At 44.0% G+C, this 20,775-nt stretch overlaps 1 protein-coding gene across 1 annotated transcript in view; it reads left to right on the top strand.

Annotated features, from left to right (window-relative positions):
* Positions 1-20,775, top strand: part of RYR3 (ryanodine receptor 3) — a 378,467-nt gene that overhangs the window by 332,599 nt on the left and 25,093 nt on the right. The window contains exons 75-89 of the mRNA XM_068538049.1: positions 1,003-1,099; positions 2,725-2,831; positions 3,240-3,291; positions 4,516-4,572; positions 5,470-5,569; positions 5,726-5,805; positions 7,288-7,364; positions 9,900-9,973; positions 10,229-10,246; positions 10,651-10,731; positions 11,168-11,256; positions 12,243-12,371; positions 15,245-15,349; positions 17,076-17,157; positions 17,813-19,143. Of these exons, the coding sequence (XP_068394150.1) occupies positions 1,003-1,099; positions 2,725-2,831; positions 3,240-3,291; positions 4,516-4,572; positions 5,470-5,569; positions 5,726-5,805; positions 7,288-7,364; positions 9,900-9,973; positions 10,229-10,246; positions 10,651-10,731; positions 11,168-11,256; positions 12,243-12,371; positions 15,245-15,349; positions 17,076-17,157; positions 17,813-19,143 (2,479 nt within the window). The remainder of the gene's footprint in view (positions 1-1,002; positions 1,100-2,724; positions 2,832-3,239; positions 3,292-4,515; positions 4,573-5,469; positions 5,570-5,725; positions 5,806-7,287; positions 7,365-9,899; positions 9,974-10,228; positions 10,247-10,650; positions 10,732-11,167; positions 11,257-12,242; positions 12,372-15,244; positions 15,350-17,075; positions 17,158-17,812; positions 19,144-20,775) is intronic.

Raw genomic sequence — 20,775 nt, 5'->3', positions numbered from 1 at the left:
AGTTTTTAAAAGAAAACCTGTATGCTTTTCCCCAGACACAAAATTAACAATTTCTTCCTGAGCACCTTTCAACGGGTTTGGCTGGAAAAGGTTAATGAAAAAACTCAGTATGACAGGCTTATACCCATTTTAATGGTAATGTAACCTGTGGAGAGACCCGCTCATTCTCTGCACACCCCTCCTTTCTTGACCATGATTTAACATGACCATAAAAACACAAATTTGTACAATTTTTAAAAAAACTCTGATTGGTCAGATTTTGAAGAAAGATGGTAAGGGCTGTGTTCTACTGGAAACCATGACCAGGTCTTGATGACTCTGGTCTTGACCTTCCTTTTCTCTCCTTCCCTCCTCACATTTGGGTAACCACTTACTGGCTCGTCAGTGGCTAATATTCCCAGACGTCAATTCTTGTCCTATAGGGAGTGAGTGGCTTGTGCCAGTTTATTCAGTGCTCCCACATACCAGGGCCACAGCTAGAACATGTGAAGCATGCAGAAGTTGTGCAGCATGCCCAAGCTTTGCTTCCTGAGTAGAAGCTGGAGCCCTTGCAGCTGTGGTTCCTCAGAGGCCCTGTAATGAAGCCACGCTTTGCTGCTTTCAGCGTATCTGAGACTAACCCCCTCACCATCAGCATGATTTTGATTGGATCACCTGGACAGGTGATCGGCCAAAATGAATAACCAAATTGCCATATTTAGCAGATAGTTCAGGACTGTTCCTTGGCCTAATGAATTCTCATTATAGGGAAAACATGATAAAGACCCAAGGAGACCAGAGTAGGGTTATGGTGACCTCCAGGTCTTGAACCAGATATTCAGGATCCGCCACGTTAGAAGGTTCTGGTTTCTTTGAAATAAATGCTTACGGTGTGCTCTTGGCTACCCTGACCAATCAGAAGATAAGAATTGTACAAAACTGCTTACTAACCGTTAACCGCCCAAACTAAAACAAGGTGTCCCGTGGACCCCTCTTGACCTCACTCTCACCCCTTCCGCTCAGGCACCGCTCTATTAACCTCTTCCTCCATGGCTATCAGAGATTTTGGATAGAAACAGAGGAGTATTCCTTTGAAGAGAAACTAGTACAGGATTTGGCTGTAAGTACTGACTCAACTGGGAGCAGATATGGGTGCGAATGAATTTGATTTTTGTATTCATGTGTGTGCGTTATAACCGTTAAAGATGCGCAAAGAATTGGGTGTCTAAATCTGAAAGGAGCTAACCGTATAAATTATCAGAGGAAACCCTGCTAATAATGGTCATAAGAGCCAGAGGATGAATTTCACTCGGGGGGCTGGCCCTGTGATCATCCTCCTCCTCCTCATTAACAGCTAATGTTGCTTGGGATGCGCAGCCGTGCCTTGGAAAGTTCACGCTAAGTTAAGTTTTGAGCGCCCTTGGTTGCAGGAGGCCGGCCACCCCAGCCAAAGCCCTGCATGTCTGGTCAGTAGCTCCACTTTGGGGAAGGCATATCTAAATGCCCTTCCTGCCTCTCACAGTTCTGTACTTGGCCCTTCTGAAGATTTGCCACGCCTCGTCTCTAACAGGCTTCATGCTCTAAAACTACTTGAAACAACACGCAAGGGGAAAAGCTTATTACAGCAGCAACACTGAGCTTCATCCTGGTTCAGAAAGAAAATACACCCTTCTCTCCTTTGGCCAAGCCCTGGTTCTTTTCCTCTTTCTCCTTATTTCTCCCATCTATCTTTTTCTCTCATCCCTACTTCTCTCCATTAGTCTTGCCCTGTGTTTCTCGTATTTAACACTTTCCATGTTACATTCTCTTTCTCTTTCCCCATCTCCTTCTGTTTCTTATCCTCTTCCTGGCTTTTTTCCTTTAATCCTTCCTCCTGCATTTTCTTTCCATTTCTCTTTATGCCCTTCAGTCTTTTCATATATTCCTGTCGGTGAGAAAGACAGTCACTTGGTTTTCCCAGGTTCTTGATTAGTGTGAAGTTGACAATGAGCATCATTTCAACCCTCTCCCTTCTTCTGAACCATTCACACAACCTGCGTAGTTCTCACCAATTTACTGAATATGGTCCACCCTGCTGGTTCTGCCACTGCTGGAAAATCCACTTATATGTCTGGCATCAGCTGCTATTTCCCTTTCTGTAAAAGGAGATAGAGAAAAGGCTTACTCAGAGGAGAAACTGCAAGGCTCACAGCTCCAGGATGGCATCTCTCAGGAACAGCAAGATTTTCAGGGTCAGGGGTGAGGGCGGGAAAGAGAACTGTTTCAGTGGGTTGAGTCTAGAATAGTAATAGACCCCAAAACAGCCCCAGTGCTTTATAACTCTTGCCCCACACTTGTTCCCAGCCCAGCTCTCCAAGACATATGTCAGGTGTTGACGGAGGGATGCAGCCTCTCGGGGACTCTCCAGGGCTTCCCTCCTGACCGCGGGTGCCCAGAGCTTGCATGAGAGTTCTGCTGACTGGGGTCTGTAGCGCCTCCCCTGCGGTCAGGCTTTTGCTTTTCCTTTCATTTCGTTCTAACCCCCAAATTGCAATGTTTCTTTAATTGGCTGAAAAATACGTATATTTCATTCCCAAACCTTGCATCCTTAGGGCTTCTGTCCTGAAATAAACGTATGACGTCGTGGTTTCTCTTTGTGCTTTGAGTTGATGCGCTCTGTGCCTGGTGCTTTACCTTTGTTCGCATGCGGTGGTGTGCCATGTGCTGAAATCCACGCCTAAAACCTGTCTGCCTTGGTTTGTGTAGAAATCTCCCAAGGTGGAAGAGGAGGAGGAGGAGGAGACAGAAAAGCAGCCAGACCCACTTCATCAGATCATCCTCCACTTTAGCCGCAACGCTCTCACAGAGAGGAGGTCAGCACTGCCGGAGCGCCCCGCTCGTCCCAGGCACAGGCACAGCTGTGTCAACCCCAAACCGTCCTCCCGCAGCTTGCAGTGTGCACAGAGGGGATGCCAGATTTGAGCAGCCTTCCTTGCTGCTCTGTTCTTGGCCATCCAGAAACCTCTAGGGGAACTACCTAAGCCCTTTCATCATAACGCCTGACACTGAGTCTGAAGATGAAGCAGCCTGAAATTGTAACTTCATCCCTGAATTCCGTGTCAAGCCAATGCTGATTCAGATTTTCACAGTGGTTTCTAAGAATCGGGGTGAGGGAGGGAGTTTCTAATTAATTCACTACTACGTTGAAGATTTATATGGCACTTGGTCTTTTCTGCTGGGTCCAAAGGTAGCCTGCTAAATATTTCCTCCATTCTTTCCAGCAAACTGGAAGACGACCCTTTGTACACCTCCTATGCCAGCATGATGGCCAAGGTACACGTGGGTTTTCTGCCCGTTGTCTCAGTCTTTCTATTTCCGTTAGACCTCTGCAGGCACATGAAAACTGTCACAGTGAGCGGCAGGCCTGGGACTGGGTCACGGCCTGGGCTCCAGGCCTTGCACAATTCACGTGCTATACGGGCAGCATTAATAAACCACTCTCCCATCATCCTATGGAAACCTTGAAGCTTTGCAGAAACAGTGGGGTCTGGTGGCTGGGTTCGCATGACACTTCTAAGCCGGCTAATCAGGGCTTAGGCATCCAGATCATCCTCACATTTTTACTCAGTGCTCAGAACACGTCCAGCAGTTCAGACACATCTGTAGGTGAAGGAAGTTAGGTATGTTTGGAAACAGGCTTAGAGACTAGAGGAAGTTCCTAGTGTTCTGGAAGAGATGGAGTGACCAGAGATGATGTTTCTATGTCACATAGAGGGATGGTGGCCTCTGGAATGCCAAGTGGTTAAGCAAACTGCTGCTTCTCAAATGGGAGAACTTCATGTCGGGCAGCAAGGGGGGTAGGTTGGGGTGCAGGAGCGCCCATTCCTCTACCGGCTGCACCACGGGGTCACTTTGGGATTCACAGCCTGGGTTTCCCTAATCTTTGGTCCAAGCCCCTGGTTCTTGTTGAGAAAGGCCAGCTCCCTGTGCTCTTGTCTCTCGATTTACACCAGAACTTGACTAAGTAGAAGAGTTCAGGTCTGTGGTTAAACCAGATGGGTCCCCATTGACTATGTGATCTCGGTGTTCCCATTTCTCATTTCTCAACCCCTTGGTAACTGCAAAGGTGGCCTTTATCGTTGAATGTTGCCTGCAGTGGTCCAAATGTTCTTGGTTTTACAGAGTGCTGAGGTCCTGAGGTACCTGTGAATTACATCCTGTCCCCTGCCCTCACACAGTAGAGTCTTGTTTACAAGGCTCACCTTTTTGTTTTGTTTCATTTAGTTTTGTTTTGTTAACACCCCTATTGGAGTATAATTGCTCTACAATGGTGTGTTAGCTTCTGCTGTATAACAAGGTGAATCAGCCATACATATACATACAATGCTCACCTTTTTGTTTTGTTTTGTTTCGTTAGCATCTTTATTGGAGTATAATTGCTCTACAATGGTGTGTTAGTTTCTGCTGTATAACAAAGTGAATCAGCTGTACATATACATACAAGGCTCACCTTTAATTTGATTGTGTCTCCTCCTCTCCCTGCTGCATGGAATTCAGAGTTGTCAGAGTGGGGAAGACGAAGAAGAGGAGGAAGACAAGGAAAAAACATTTGAAGTAAGTTCTCACTAAGATTGAAGCCAGCAGGAGGGCCTTCAGAGGTGGGTGTTGACATTAGCCGCACGGCTCACCCACCACATGTGTCTGGTGGCAAATAGATTAGTTGTGGTTGCTGTCTGTCTCTTGGCTTAATGAGAGGTAGCAGGCAGCCAGCCAGTCAGCAAACAGCCCCACTGGTTTGCTCTTCTGGGAAATTTCCTACATCTACCCAAGTGTGGTCGTAACAGGGGCCATAGAAGGGCACATTCAAACATTCAAAAGTGAAAATTCACAGCAGTAGAGACACTGGATGGTTTTTTGCACCGTTATTCTGTAAACGTACTTAATAACAATCTTAATTTTGAGGGAGTGCAGGACCCTGAATCTCTCAAGATAGAACGACATGAGTTTACTTGTACTGTTTTATAGACAAAGTATACAATAGTAAAAGTAAACGAAGACAATTACAGTTCTGGAAAGCCTTGACATTCTAGCATCTCGTATCTGGTAGAGTCTCAGTTAAGTGTGGTCTGAGCATTCTGGATAAGTGGGTGTTTCCTACACTCCGACAGATAAACTCCAGCTGAGCCCTCAGCAGGTCTTCCTGTATGACTGAACATTGAAAACAAGCACATCTTAATCTGGGGTCACTACCTATAATTATAGTATCACAGGGGAACAGACTGTGTTACCTATCAGTACAAAAAGTAGAAAATGTGGCATCAAAAGGTGAGTAAATTATGGGTGGTCAGTTTTGGAAAGCTGGACAGCATCTAAAAATAAACTTCCAAGGTCTGTTTTGTTCAAAATTATGTTTGTTGCCTTCTTAGGCAAGTAAAGATTCTCCCGACTCACCTGACCACGGTGAATTCTCTGGGGGTAAACAAATCTTTTCCTGCTTTTTTTTTTTTCTAGGAGAAAGAAATGGAAAAGCAGAAAACTCTCTATCAGCAAGCTCGGCTGCATGAGCGTGGAGCCGCAGAGATGGTCCTTCAGATGATAAGCGCCAGCAAAGGTGACTTCTGAGATTTCTACATGGGCCCCTTAACTACCACAGAGATGTCACACCATGACGTGACATCATTATTAACGGGTCCTGGTAAAGCCCAGTAGATGTGATTTTTTTACCCTCTGTTTCCTTGGTGATTCAACTGAATCTTTACCACGGCAGGTGAGATGAGCCCCATGGTGGTGGAGACTCTGAAGCTGGGGATCGCCATTCTGAATGGGGGCAACGCTGGCGTGCAGCAGGTAATGGGGGCTCGCAGGAGGTGGTGCAGACATCCTGGGGTATTTCCATTTGACAGCTGTCACACTTCAGGGAAGAGATGTTGACTCTGCTACAGAGGTGGCCACCCAGAATCACCTTTGCTGGTGTTTTGTCCTTAGTGACCAGTTACACCAGAGTAACCGGGAACACAGATAAAACCAGGACTAGGAGTCTTTAGACAAACGTATGCTTAGTAAAGAGGGCTTACCTAGGGTTCAAAAAGAAAAACATTACATTTTTTTCATCATTAGATGATTTTCTACAAAAATATGCTCTAGAGGAAGTTTTCTAAGCCTTACGTTTTTATTTCGGCCCTTTCGCGTATTAGCTGCCTTACTGTGAGCAAGGGGCCTGATCAGTTAAGTGAGGTTCATAACAACACACACCTATTGTTTGTTCATTCGTTCATTTATTCATGTATTTAACAGCGGTTTAGTGATTGCTGACTATGCACTAGGGCCAGGCTCTCTTCTGTGGGTAGAGGGTGTAGCAGTGAATAATGCAAATAAAAACCCCTGCCATCATGCATTAAATGAGAGAACACACAGAGACATACAAAGTGGAGTGTCTGGCACATGGAATTCATTCAGCAATCTGAATTGGAACTGGCTACAGAAGATAGAAATGCACCGGTGTCTCCTGAGTGCTCCAGGCTCTGGCTAAAAATAAAAGCATCTGTGTGCACAGGAAAATGAAATTTCAAAGACTTTTGGCATTCATAAGGGTTATACCCCAGGGCCTTTGAGAATTTCCAAATCCATGACTACCATTATTGCATATAATTTTTCCCAGGCTTTAACTCATCACAAACAAATTTCTCATTAAGAACTACCATTTTCAAAGGCACCCCTCACTTTCTGTTCTCTTCCATCACCACCCTGTCAGTTGACTTTCTTACAGAGCCCTTTTAAAAAAAAAAACAAGACAAAGAAACAAAATTCTTATTATGTCAGACAAAGTTCCTGGCTTGCCAGTAACAGAGAACAGAGGAAACTAAGTCTTATTGTGAGAGAGATACTGAGCTCTCAACTAGGCTCATTAGTAGGTAAGCTCCTTGCTCCGGTGCGTTAAAATCATTGCATGAGCTGTTCAGATTGTACCTCAGCAACCGTAAACATTACTACATCCCAGTCCTGGCACCTGTTCCCAAATAGCAGAGGCCTCAAACAGTAAATCTATGAATGTCAAAGATCCACTATACTGTCAATACCAGTGGACCTTTATAAAATAAAACATCTGCCCTAAAATATTCTGGTTCCATAAGTGGAGGGTGGCGCTCAGGCACACGGAAGGTTTAAGTCCACAGGTGGAGTATCTCACTGCTTACCCGGGGTTACAAACCACCATCCTGGATGTGACTCGGTGTGCCTGCATGGCTGCCATCTGCCCATCACAATCAGGAGGGTCAGGATGTGTGCCATGGTTGTCATTGTTTTTCCTCTTTAAATGTGTCTCCCTTGCAGAAAATGCTAGATTACCTAAAGGAGAAAAAGGATGCTGGGTTCTTTCAAAGCCTTTCTGGTCTTATGCAGTGTTGCAGGTAAATATGGGAAAACCACCCATAGCATTTTCTTAAAGTTCTTCACTATTCGGGGAAAGGGAGAGGGGGTGGGGGAGGGCCACAGAATAAACTGGCTTATCATGGAATTATTGAGAAAGGAGTACCTACTTCCGAAAGCTAAGAGGATGGGTATTGTTCCTCCAGCCCTCAGGATTACCTTCAAATACCATTCAGAGGGGAAAATGTAATCTGTACACACACACACACACACACACACACCTACCAACACCTGTTTGGTGTTTGAATCGCCCCTACCTCCTTTTTTCTTATGTTGTTTTATTTGGAGCTGAGTGTGAGTTTCTCTTAAACATGTATGCTGATAAAAGTCCAACTAGAAAAGAATGGAAAAGAGGAGGAATCCCTCAGTATGACTCAAGGCTATGTGTTCGTTAGACCCATTAGGCACTTTGTTAATCCTTAACAATTCTTTGAGCCTGAATAGATATTTTGTGGGTACATATTTTGACACATCCATTTTGACAGAGGCACATCCTGACGTGGGAACATTTTGACATTGTCTGAAAAACAAAGCATTAAACTTTCCATTTATATTACCCAGTTGTGTAAGCCTCCCCTCATGGCTGAACCCTCTGACAGATGAACAATAGGTAACCAAAAGTCGTAAGGTTACCATACTTGCTCATTTCAGAAATAAGCCAGCAATCTTTCTAAGAAAAGTGTCAGCTTATTCTCCGAGATTCATATGTATTTTGAATCGTCTGCAACTCATTCTGAAAGAAGTCAAAGTTGTAATTATCTAGCTCGTTTGCCTCCAATTAATAATTCTTAAACTTGGAACGTTAGTCCAATTGAAAATTTGGAGGATGGATGTTCTTTCTTTGGTGGACTTCATAATATTGCTAGTCTTATTGGATTGGGTAAATATTGTACCCTGGGGTTGTACGGAGCATATTTGAGCTGCAGTACAATCCCTTGTCCTCAGCTCCATTTTTCCCCCACCGACAGCCAATTCGTTTATTACCTCCCTCAGGAAAAGAAAATGTAATATTGCCAGACCTGACTCACTGAGGGTGAAATAGTACATGTGGACTCAAAGATGGCAAAAATCAAGGCAGTTCAGTCCCATATTGCTCATGATATTCTCAATTAAATTTCTAAGAGTTCTCTTGGTAGACTGTAGAACTTAATATTGCTAAGCTAATTTATAATGATGGCTTAGAGGGACAAGTGACATACCGTTAGAGGCCAACTGAGTTCTCACAGAAGTTTTAAGGTATTTTAATGGTTTTTTGCTGATTATAAAAATAATATGTATTTGTAAAATAGTTAAGCATTGAAGAAATCAGAACATTTGAAATGGGTATTTCGGGATGGAGTAAGGGTCAGAAATGTCCACTGCACAGATTGTCTCCTGAATCAGCAGTGACGCTTCAAAGCAGCTATGTCCAAATGTCCTGTTTCCGTATTCTCCTCCCAAAATCAAAGGATAATTTTGTATTATCAAACAGAACTTTTTTATAGCAGGGTCTGGGGAAAACCAACATAATGGCGGTAGGAATTTTCACTTTCTCTCTAAAATTCATCTAACTTACAGAACATATGTGACTCCCTAAAAGGGGAAAAGGGGTGCTGGATTTTTCCCCAAAGTCTTTCCAATCCAACAGTCACTTCCTTTGCCCAGTGGTAAAAGGAAGAAGAGGTTTTGCAGAATCTTACTGGACTCAGCCATAAGCTTCTCTAAGGTCTATATTCTTGTGAGACTTTGTGGTCTTATGTTCTATAAAATCTTTCATATTGGCTAAGGAGTTAGACCCTATTAGAGAAATAGAGTGAGCCCCAGTTGGAAATCACATGAGCATTATTCTCATTATAGCTTTGCGGTTGTCCTAGAGGTTCCTGGCTAAGCAGGCTTTGTTGGTGGCTGTGGCTGGGAAGGTTGTAGAAGGTGAGGACAAAAATGAAAGCCAACTTGTCACAGGTTCAGGAACACCTAGGGACACCATTGCCTCTAGAAAGCGTGATCTTGGCTACTTTTGGCTCCTGAATGATAGAGTAAAAGGGTGTGGCCCTTCAAAATCTGAAACTTTGTAGCTCTCTCCATCAGTATTCATCCTAAGCACCAAAAGCCGCAATTCCTTGTGATTCTCAGAGAAAGTAGGTACATGTGGAAGGTGAACATGAATTAGTGCAGTTTAAAGTAAACTTTCCCTTAAGAAATCTTAGAAACAGGTTATTCCTTCTCGATTTGGAAAGCCTTTCTAAATCTTCATCCATAAGAAGGGACTCAAGGTGGACAAACAGTGACAATCTCCATACATGTTTCTGACCCCTGTCCTTGCACATGGCAAGGGCTGTGAGCTCCAGGCATCCTTGGACAACACTGCTTAGCACAAACCCGGGGAATCATGGGACTCTCAACCACACCACAATACGTTGGTGCATTTATGATAATGCAAGGACAGGGTATTCTTAGTTGATGGGTTCATTGACGTTAAAAACCCATTTTCCCAGTGTGCGTAGCCCTGAACCTTGTTTTCTCTCGTCTGTTACAAGTGTCCTTGATTTGAATGCATTTGAGAGGCAGAATAAAGCTGAAGGCCTGGGGATGGTTACTGAGGAAGGAACACGTAAGTAACTGATGAAGGTGAAGGCTGCTCTGTTTCCAGTTAAAATCCTAGTTAACTATCTCTGGTTAGAGCCCCTGTTCGCTGCTGCTTAATCTCCAAGGACTTGCTCCATTTCAGCAAGATGTTTCCATCCGTAGTTTTGATAAAGCATATCCAGGCTGATGTGTTCACAGAACCAGTATTAGCTGAAGAGAGTCTGTCTTGATGTCTGTGGTTTTCTTACTCTGTGTTCTTCTGTTTTTCTCTTATGGCTAGTCATTGTTCGTGAGCGTGGTAAGTCTGAGTTTCCGGCCTGAGTTCCTAAGGGAACTAAGGGATCTTATTTAATTGGCTCAGCACAGACACATTTTCGGCTTGGTGGTTGCATGTTGAGTTTAACTCAGCAGTTTGTTGTTTAATTAAAGAAGTGTCTTCCATCTTCCAAAGCATGTGTTACGGACTGTGAATCATTACTGCCTGGTTGTTTTCCTTCCAAATGCATCCCGGGGCTAACAATTCTGGCTTTGTTGGGTGTTGCCTCAGTTCCAGTTTTAATTGGGTCTGTCACCATTCATCCACAGTTCCCTTTCCACACTGTTCTGACACAGCTCCTTTAGCATTTTTGCAGTCATGTGTGGTGGAAGGTATTCTATGTTGAAAAGCCAAACAGATGCTCACCAGTATTCTGTGTTTTCAAGGTGAAAAAGTACTCCAGAATGACGAGTTTACACGAGATCTCTTTAGATTCCTACAGTTACTTTGTGAAGGACATAACAGTGGTAAGTGGAACAGATTTGATTTGTCAAGGGACAACAACATTCAGGTACAAAATTTTGATTCGTTTCAGGTTGCCACATTTCATACAGCCAGTTGCTAATTTAAGGACAACAGTTAATCCATTCCTTAATAAGAAACCCTATGTAACATGGCCTTTAACTTCATGGCTGATGTTATTTAGTGCCACCCAGGCTAAGCTGCTTCCAGAATCTTCAGATGTTGAAGCTAAACACCCACCCCTTGCTGTCAAGTCCCTCGGGGCTCGTTAAGTCCAGTTTCTGGTGCCGCTGGGATGGGAGGGCTCAGGGCAGTGCTCTGTCCTTCAGGACCTAAGCAGTGTGCCCTTGTAAGGCTTTTCACATGGTGAGTCTCTTCTGAGCTCAGCCGAGAAGCTGAGCTCCGCAGGGACGGACTCTGACCCAACCCTGGTGTTCTCAGATTTCCAGAACTTCCTGCGGACTCAGATGGGCAACACCACCACCGTGAATGTCATCATCAGTACCGTGGACTACCTCCTGCGTCTGCAGGTGGGTGGGCGTTGGATGGTAGCACACCTCACATGCACTTCTGGAAGCTAAAGACAGTCACACAGCCTCAGGGACGGCCCGGGATACAGTCCAGCCCCAGCAAGGAAGGTCTTGTAATCTTATGTCCACACACTTATGGGGAGTCAAATACCTAAATGTGAGTTTGAAGACTGAAGTCGGGGGAGTGGTTAACTACCAAATCTTCTGTTATAAACTGCTGAGTCACTTTAGTTTTGCCTGTGTAAGCTTAGCCACAGCGCTCCAGGCAACCTGTGCATGGGAACAGACTTTCACTAGGAAAAAGAGGTACAGAAAGCGGGAATAAGATGGGTTCACAAGTTCTTAGTGTTGAGACATCACCTGGTTGAATTGTTTGAAGGAAAATCCAAATAATGTCAAGAAAATCTGCACAAACATAAAAAAGGATGCTCTTTCCTCTTTGCTGATTCCTCAGCCTGGTTCTGCCACTCAGCAGTTCGTGACCTGGAGCAGTCTATTTAACCTCCTTGTGTTCCAATTTCCTCATCTATAAAACGAGTAGTCCTGTCTCATTGAAAATGGGTAGTCCTGTCTCATTGGGTGGTGGTAAAGACGGAGAGCTTTAATACATGTAACGTGCTCAGAACAACGCCCGGCACTTATGGTGTCAGCTATTATGTTGCTGCTGCTATCATGATTATTTGGATGATCAATATTATCTTTAACGTCCATTTTTCATTGTGAATAAATTGTCCTATAACATGGTCACCCAGGTCCAGCTGAACGCTGCCCTCTCTTCTATCTGTCCTTTCCTGCGGAGGGGGAATATCTGTACTTAAAAGGTGCTCGGGATCAGATACCTCTGTGCTTCTTCACAGAGTCCCAGGCTCCTGTCATAACAAAGTGGTCACAGAAATGTAGGACGCTCTTGTACTCTTCCTGAACATTGGGTTTAGCTTCACGGACTGAGATGTGAGAAATACTAAACTCTCCTTTTTTGTTCTTAGGAATCAATCAGTGACTTCTACTGGTATTATTCAGGGAAGGACGTCATTGATGAATCTGGAAAGCACAATTTTTCCAAAGCCCTGGCGGTCACCAAGCAGATTTTCAATTCTCTTACGGAATACATCCAGGTATGTGCTATAGAGTGCATGCCTGAAAACAAAGAGAACATTTTTAACATTCCCATATTCTAATTCTCTACAGAATACTTGGCTGCATATGTGGACTGTGCATCCAGCTATAGCACTGACAATATTCCTTACCTATGAATAGAAACCAGTAGTACCTACACTCTACAAGAAGCTGTAGTTTATGGACCCCACTGTGACCTGTAAATAGCAGTGTCACACTTTATTTGCATCTATCTAGTTAAAATGTTGCTTTCCCTCCTAGACTGAAATCTTTTTGTCAAGAGAAAATTTCTTATTCGTTTTAAAATTCTTCATTTCTAGCATGTGTGGCACATCAGAGGTGTTCAGTAAGCATGGAGAGTGGAGTGGAGAAATGATTGATAGAATGAAGGAATAAAGGGACAAGTGGTATTATCTTGAGCCTTGAGATTAAAAACAGAATTCATAAGAGCCTACTAATTTGTCAGAAGTTCACTCTATGGAAAAGGTAACTTCAGAAGCACATAAGCTAAGTGCAATGGCAGTCAAATCAACAGGTGAATTTCAGGTTGAACATCTCACAGCAGTCTTTCTCTGTTCGCAACATTCTCTATTCATTGCCTACAGTGGTCTAGCTACTGTGAAAAGGAGTAGAGGACGTCCTCAGGCAGAATTTGCTGTGAAATCAGTAGCCATATCATGGTGCTCTGTGGTGTAATATAAGATTTTTGAAGATCTATATGTTGAGCCAACTGGCACACTCAGATCATATTTGCTTACTAAAATAAACACAAGACTAAGACTTGAAAAGAAGGATTTTTAAGGAAGATATTGATCCATGCTTTATTCAAGGATTGTAAGAACATAGGGAGATAAACCTAGGAACAGGTGACTGATCTGAAGTTTCACAGCATGTGAAATACGTATGAAGATCATTGAACTGATCTGACAAGCATCTGATTTGCTCTCTGCAGAGCCCATCCTAATCTCCAGAACTTCCTATGGAGCACTTAACCCAAATGTAAAAGAAAAGCATATTTTGGGTGAACGTGAGTTTCTTTCAACAATCAGTTTTGTTTCAAAAAAGAATCTAGAGGCTTCTAGGGGTCAGACACCAAATGTACATGAACAGCGATTTTTAAACAAGCTTACTTGATTTAGGGATGCAGGCAAAATTTCTCCTGCTCACCTCTTCCCTGGGAATTCTGCCAAGCCTTTACTAGAACTTGATACTAGAACACTAGTATCAGTGTTCCTTTTGAAAGTTTATTGAAGCGTGATTTGGAGAGTGATTAAAGTGTAGAAAAATATAGGAAAAAGCTATAAGGAGGAGTTAAGGATAAGGAACATAGGCAGAATGTGACAGAAGACTCTAAATGTATAAAATGTATATATACAAGACAGCCTCACTGAAGAGGTAGGGAATGAGGTGCTGGCCTAAGAAACTTTGGAAATGAGTACAGTCTGAAAGACCAAAGGCAAAAGGAACTATACATAATCACTTTAGTTGATGAAGTTTTTCCCATGTGGATATGTGTTAATAATTCTGAAACCATTATACATATATAATGGAAGTGAACCAGGTTTCTCACTGTTGGAGTGAGAGGTTACAGATGAGCAAGCAGAGGAGACAGAAGATCCCTGTGGGAATGAATGAGAGTCAGAGACATTTGTATGCTAAACTCATGTTCAGCTTAACATAGATACAAATGGTTACATATGGAAATATTTATGGATATGTGTACACACATGGATTAGGACAACACACATATTTCTGCTGCTCTGTCAGCCAGGAGGACCTAAAAAAATGATACCCCAGTAGCAACAAGCACAACTAGAGCCCAGATCTTGGTTTCTAATACCATTCTCCATTGAAAGGAAATAGGGCTCCTTAGAGAAATGGCTGATTCTAGAACTAGGGCTGGAAACATACAGGATGAGCTTGGAGAATCCTATAGTGCAAGAAAATGCTAAAAACAAATGATGGGGGTATGTCAAAGGGATACAGGAGCCAACTGAAAGAGCTCCCAATGGCCAAAACTGGAAAAATTAGAGCTACAAAAGAAAGTAAATAAAGTAGTATTGAATTATAACCCAAAGCATATAATGAATGTGTGGAGTCCATAGTGATGTAAATAAATGATTAAATAAATAAGAAGGACAACTCTCCATTCAGAAGAATTCCAAATAACTTATTTTTAAAAAGAAGAGAAAAGAAACAGTGGTTCAATAATGATCTTCCAAAATAGGAAAGGTTATTAACATGGAAAATTCAGACTGGTCATCAAGTCATCCGTCTAGGTCTGGCTTTCAGGAAAGATAGAGATGATGTACCTGACGTTTAGGTTAATGATAAGAAAATCCTAAAAATAGTTGAACATTAGGAATATAGTTCAGATTTTTTCACTTGAGTAGATAGCCATGTGGTCATCACATTTAATGTGCAGCTTTGCCTGCAAACAATGCGTGTACAAGGGCCTGGTTTTCAAATTGTGCTCCTTGGAACCCTGGAGTTCCTCAGAACCCCTGTTAGGCCAAGGTGTGGGCCAGAGTCGGCAGGAGTACCCTTCAGTCCTGTTTCAACCAGAGCATTTACCTCTTAAATAATGTTCTTTAGCATAAGAACGGAAGCTAAAAGAAAATCTCTGAAAATCACCGCACTGTGACATTCCTAGTGATTTTTCCCAGAAATAGGATCTTAGGACTGGGGGGGGGGGGGGACACGATGGAGTGGGGAGAAAAGTAATATCCTGGGAAAATATTGAGCTGCAAAATATGTGACTTTTGGAAAGAGCTCTCTACATATATGAGCTGATGTCAAATGCCCTTACTAGGGCAAGTTTCAGAGCAGCTTGTGATGCTCCGGTGAAATAAGAATGTCCTCCTCTCCGTAGGGCCCCTGCATTGGGAACCAGCAGAGCCTCGCGCACAGTAGGCTATGGGATGCAGTGGTCGGCTTCCTCCATGTATTTGCTAACATGCAGATGAAACTCTCTCAGGTACTGTGGCCCGTTCCCCATTCCTGATGTGTCATTGGTGTGAAACGCTAAGTCAGTCCCCACCCCCTGGTCTTCCCATTGTTGGTGTGGCTGCTTGACGAAATGATTGGAAAAGCCATGCAGATCAGGTCTCATTTTTAAAATGAGGGCTTAAATGGGAGATAGGAATGAATACCTCCTGCTGGTGGTGGGGGGGGTGGGCAGGGGTGTCCCAGACCGGGCTTTTGCATGAATGCAGCTTTCTCCCTTGTGTCCCCCCAACCTACCCTTTTCATAATAGCCTCAACACTTGCTTTTTATGGTGCTAATCCCTTTTGCTTCCTTGTCACTGTTTTGCAATTTATGCACATGATCTACCCCCCGCCTGCTCTGTCAAATGTCTGCATGTCTCTGTAATTCACATCTCCCTTCTCTGTCACCTTTGCTTCCCCTCTTCCCCATCTCTGCCTTTCCTCCTCACTCCCCATCTCTCTGGCAAGAGCATTTATTATGAACAAATAAATGTAGTGTCTGTAGTAGTCGATGGCCTCTCTCCATGGCAACACATGAGGGAGAACTTCAGGATATGTTTCAGGCTGATCAGAGTAACATTGGCAGCATTAATTTAAATAATGTGTATCTAAAATTGTCAAGGCTGTCACATCTGCCTCTCTCTTCTGGAATGTGCTATTTACCCCTTTCATTTTTCCCCTTTTGACTCTGGCCTTATGGGAGGAGAGAGTTCTTGGGAGGGCTGCCAATTTGTCAGCCCAGTGGGGCAGTGCGGTGTAGAGGCTCCAGAGACAGGATCCTGACCCTGCCACCTCCTCACTGGTGTCTTCTGGGAAGTTACTTCCCTTTTCTGGTTTTTGCTTTCATCATCTATAAAATATTGGGAGTTAAAATAGACGACCTTTGAGGGCTCTTCTAGTTCTGACAGTCTACACTTCCGTGATGTTTTGTGGATAGCTATGACACACTCCAAAGGCACTAGAAAATCCCTCTGAAGTCTGAAGGGCCAAAGAACTATGTCTTTGTGAGAGAGAGTCTGTAAAAGAAGTGTGGCCCAGAATGCATTTTTTAACCTCACCCTCAGATTCCCCACCTCAGATCTTCCAAGGATTGTTTTCCTTCTGTGACATAGGTATCAAGCCCAGAGCTCACCTGGCAGTGCCTTGTCTGCAGTGCCGAAATTAAAACCAAACAGACTGGTATCAAAACCATCCGGAGGAATAGCCTCGATGATATATTAATGACAATTTATGGGCCACTGGCACCCAGATCACCACCAATTAGAATCAGGAGAACCTAAATTAAGAAAGAAAGGAGAACCCAATTGGTGATTAGAGCCTTGATACTTTAATTGGATTGCAGTAGTATTCCCCAAAAGCTCACTGGTAATTCTTCAGTATGAAAAATGGCAACCTAAGCTACTAGAGACACCTAACGGCTCTTTGGTGGATTGGGTTGTTCAGCAGTTTTGGACAACAATCGGTATATCTGCCACGTTGCGTTAATAAAAGGAAAACTGTAAAGGAAGTCTTTTGTATGAACCCTGCTGCAGCGAGCCTCCCGATGCTACAAAGAGAGGATGCTAAGACATCCGCATTCACCATGAGAAGGGAGCTCATTCTGGAGATGGATGCAGCCTTCACCTGACCTTCCCAGAGCAGGCTCTCCTTGCTCACTGCCCTGTACTTTGCTGAGGGATCAGATAGCTCAGGGGTATCTCCTGTTTCTGTTCTAGGATTCCAGTCAGATCGAGCTGCTGAAGGAACTCTTGGATCTCCTTCAGGACATGGTGGTGATGCTTCTGTCCCTCCTGGAAGGTTGGGCTGTTTGGTATAACTAGGCAATCACACGACTGTAATTGGTCCAAGCACTAACCGTACTAATCACTCAGATTATCCTTCTGGCAGGTCATTGGTGCCATATGACATTGGTTAGAAAGCCAAATTTTCAGAAACAAAAAAAATGAGTGAGGGGCACATGGTCTGATGGACAAAGCCTGAAACCAACTCATTTTATCTCAGTAGGAAAGCCAGAATGAACTGGGGAAAACCTCCAAGCTTTGCTCTTCCCTATCCTCTCCCTCTCCCCATTGCTTTTCGATACATCTGGCTGCCAGTGTGTATGCCAGCCATCTAGTTGGGCACCCTCCTAGGTCTAAGGGGATTAGAGGGGCACCACTTATCCCTATGTGTCCCTGATAATCTGATAATGAAACCACTCTCCAGGCCCCAGGCCAGACAAAAGGCACTGGCGTGGCCATCTCCTCCTTCCCTGTGTTTCTTTCCCCCTTGGCTCCTGGTGGTGTAGTCTTTATGGCTTGCTGCTCCCTCCTACCCATTTCCAGATCATCACGGTCAGAAAAGAGCTGACCGATTTGGCATATAAGTCTTCTAAAAAATATCTGCCTGACCAGTTACATGATGACATGGGTTTATTTATGTATCTGTATGTCTTTTTGAACCTGCCTCACAGGGAATGTGGTAAATGGAACTATTGGCAAGCAGATGGTTGACACACTGGTAGAGTCCTCTACCAATGTAGAAATGATCTTGAAATTCTTTGACATGTTCTTGAAACTTAAAGACTTAACCAGCTCAGACACCTTCAAAGAATATGACCCCGATGGGAAAGGGATCATCTCCAAAAAGGAATTCCAGAAGGCCATGGAAGGGCAAAAACAGTACACGCAGTCGGAGATTGACTTTCTCCTTTCGTGCGCAGAAGCGGATGAGAATGACATGTTTAATTATGTTGACTTTGTAGACCGGTTCCACGAGCCGGCCAAGGACATAGGGTTTAACGTGGCGGTGTTATTGACAAACCTCTCCGAACATATGCCAAATGATTCTCGCCTTAAGTGTCTGTTGGACCCAGCGGAAAGCGTCCTCACTTACTTTGAACCGTACCTAGGACGCATTGAGATCATGGGAGAGGCCAAGAAAATTGAGCGCGTTTATTTTGAGATCAGTGAGTCCAGTCGAACTCAGTGGGAGAAGCCCCAGGTGAAGGAGTCTAAGCGGCAGTTCATCTTTGATGTCGTCAACGAAGGCGGAGAGCAAGAGAAGATGGAGCTGTTCGTGAACTTCTGTGAAGACACCATCTTTGAGATGCAGTTAGCGTCACAGATCTCAGAATCGGACTCAGCCGACAGGCCAGAAGAGGAGGAGGAAGAAAATGAAGACTCTTCCTATATGTTAGAAGTTGAGGGTGAAGAGGAGGACGACAAGTCTTTTGAGTGTGCCTCTGCGTTTGCCATGGCCTGTGCCTCAGTGAAGAGAAACGTGGCCAACTTTCTGAAGAGGGCCACCCTGAAGAACCTCAAGAAGCAGTGTAGGAAGGTAAAGAAGATGACTCTGAAGGAGCTGGTGAAGGTGTTCTTCTCTTTCTTCTGGACATTGTTCGTGGGGCTCTTCCACTTGCTCTTCGCCATATTGGGAGGAATCTTTCAGATTCTCTGGAGCACAGTGTTTGGAGGGGGCCTCATAGAAGGCGCAAAGAACATCAGAGTCACAAAGATCCTGGGTGACATGCCTGACCCAACCCAATTTGGTATCCACGATGATGCGATGGAGGCTGAGAGGGCAGAAGTGCCCGAGCCAGGTATCGCCACGGAACTCGTGCACTTCGTAAAGGGGGAGAGGGGAGATGCGGAGATTATGTCAGATCTCTTTGGACTCCAGTCAAAGAAAGAAGGTGGCTTAAAGCATGGGCCTGAAGTGGGTTTGGGTGACCTCTCTGAGATTATTGGCAAGGATGAGCCCCCCACGTTAGAGAGTGCTGTACGGGAGAAAAGGAAAGCACAGGTAAGCATGATTTGTTTCTGTCATCTTTCTTTATCCCCAGAAAAAGACTTGCCACTCTACCTTGCCATCAGTACTGACACCAGTTCCTAGGAGGCAATGTTGTGTTAGACACCAGCTCATCTGTGGTTACCCTGGTCTGATAATTCCAGCTCTGCCATGTCTGGGGAGCTGAGACTTAGATGGTTGTCTCAATATCTAATTGCTGAATGGTCTTCCAGTTTACATTGTAGAGTTCAAACAGGATGGTCCATGACCCTCAACTTGCTTCCACACCTTTATTAGGTTAGTTCTCAAGGCGCACAGGTTCATTCAGTAACTGAAAGCATAGAAGACCAGGTATAGCATACGAGGAGACCTTTCTGGTGAGATAAACTTCTGCAGTATCCTAAAAGGTCCAGATGTTATCATATGATTTAGCACAGTGCCCAGTGAGTTTTATCATGCTTGGGACGTTTTCATTCTTGTGATGCAGCCACTATCCAGTTTGGACTTGGAGTCAGTCGACTGGATTAAGATAGCAGTAATTCAGAGCCCTTTGGCCATGGAAAGTTCTGGGTGTTGCAGCATCCAACTCACAGCATCATTCTAGCGATAAAGAGAGTATGGAGAGAAATGTAAAGAGATCAGAGCCCAAAGTCAACCTTTATTCATTTTTAAAAAATAAATAAATAAATAAATTTATTTATGTATTTATTTATGGCTGAGTTGGGTCTTTGTTGCTGTGCACGGGCTTCCTCTAGTTGTGGCGAGCGGGGGCTACTCTTTGTTGCGGTGCGTGGGCTTCTCATCGCGGTGGCTTCTCTTGTTGCGGAGCACGGGCTCTAGGTGCGCAGGCTTCAGTAGTTGTGGCGAGCGGGCTCTGGAGCGCAGGCTCAGTAGTTGTGGCACACAGGTTTAGTTGGTCCGCGGCATGTGGGATCTTCCCGGACCAAGGCTCGAACCCGTGTCCCCTGTATTGGCAGGCGGATTCTTAACCACTGCGCCACCGGGGAAGCCCCTTTATTCGTTTTTTACATGAATGTTTATTGAATAGTTAATATGCACTTGTCACTGTTTTAGGCTCTGGGAATACAGTGGTGAATGAGAAATGCATCGTTCCTGTAATTTAGTGGAAAAGATAGACATTGGACAGGTCAGTACAAGCATGAAGAACATTAGGAAGGAAGTCTGTCAGGTGCTATGGAAATGTATAGGAGAGATGTCTCACCTGGGTTAGGGAGTCAGGGAGAGAAGTATCAGAATCATAAGCATTCTGACAGTGTTAATTTATTTATTGTTTTGCTCCCTGATGTAACCCAGGGCCTAGAACAGAGTTTGATACATAAAAGGGACTCATTCAAGGCCTGCTACATGCCAGGCTGTGTTCCTAGGATATGAGAATACATTGATTAACAAAAGAGACAACACTTTTGTTTTAAAGGAACTTAATTTCTAGTGGAAGAAGACAACAAATAATTATCGTTTTTGACATATGCTAAAATAAATGAACAAGGTCGTGTGTTAACAGAATGAACGTGGGCCCTACTATAAGTAGGATACTCAAGGAGCATCTGCAAAGGTATCATCTGAACCAAGTCCTGAAGAATGGCAGGCACATCAAAAGCCAGGGCAGTCATATTCCAGGCAAATGAT

This window comes from Eschrichtius robustus, chromosome 1 (genome assembly GCF_028021215.1).
Source record: "Eschrichtius robustus isolate mEscRob2 chromosome 1, mEscRob2.pri, whole genome shotgun sequence".
NCBI classification, from domain to species: domain Eukaryota; kingdom Metazoa; phylum Chordata; class Mammalia; order Artiodactyla; family Eschrichtiidae; genus Eschrichtius; species Eschrichtius robustus.
This window is presented reverse-complemented; position numbering and strand designations above follow the sequence as displayed.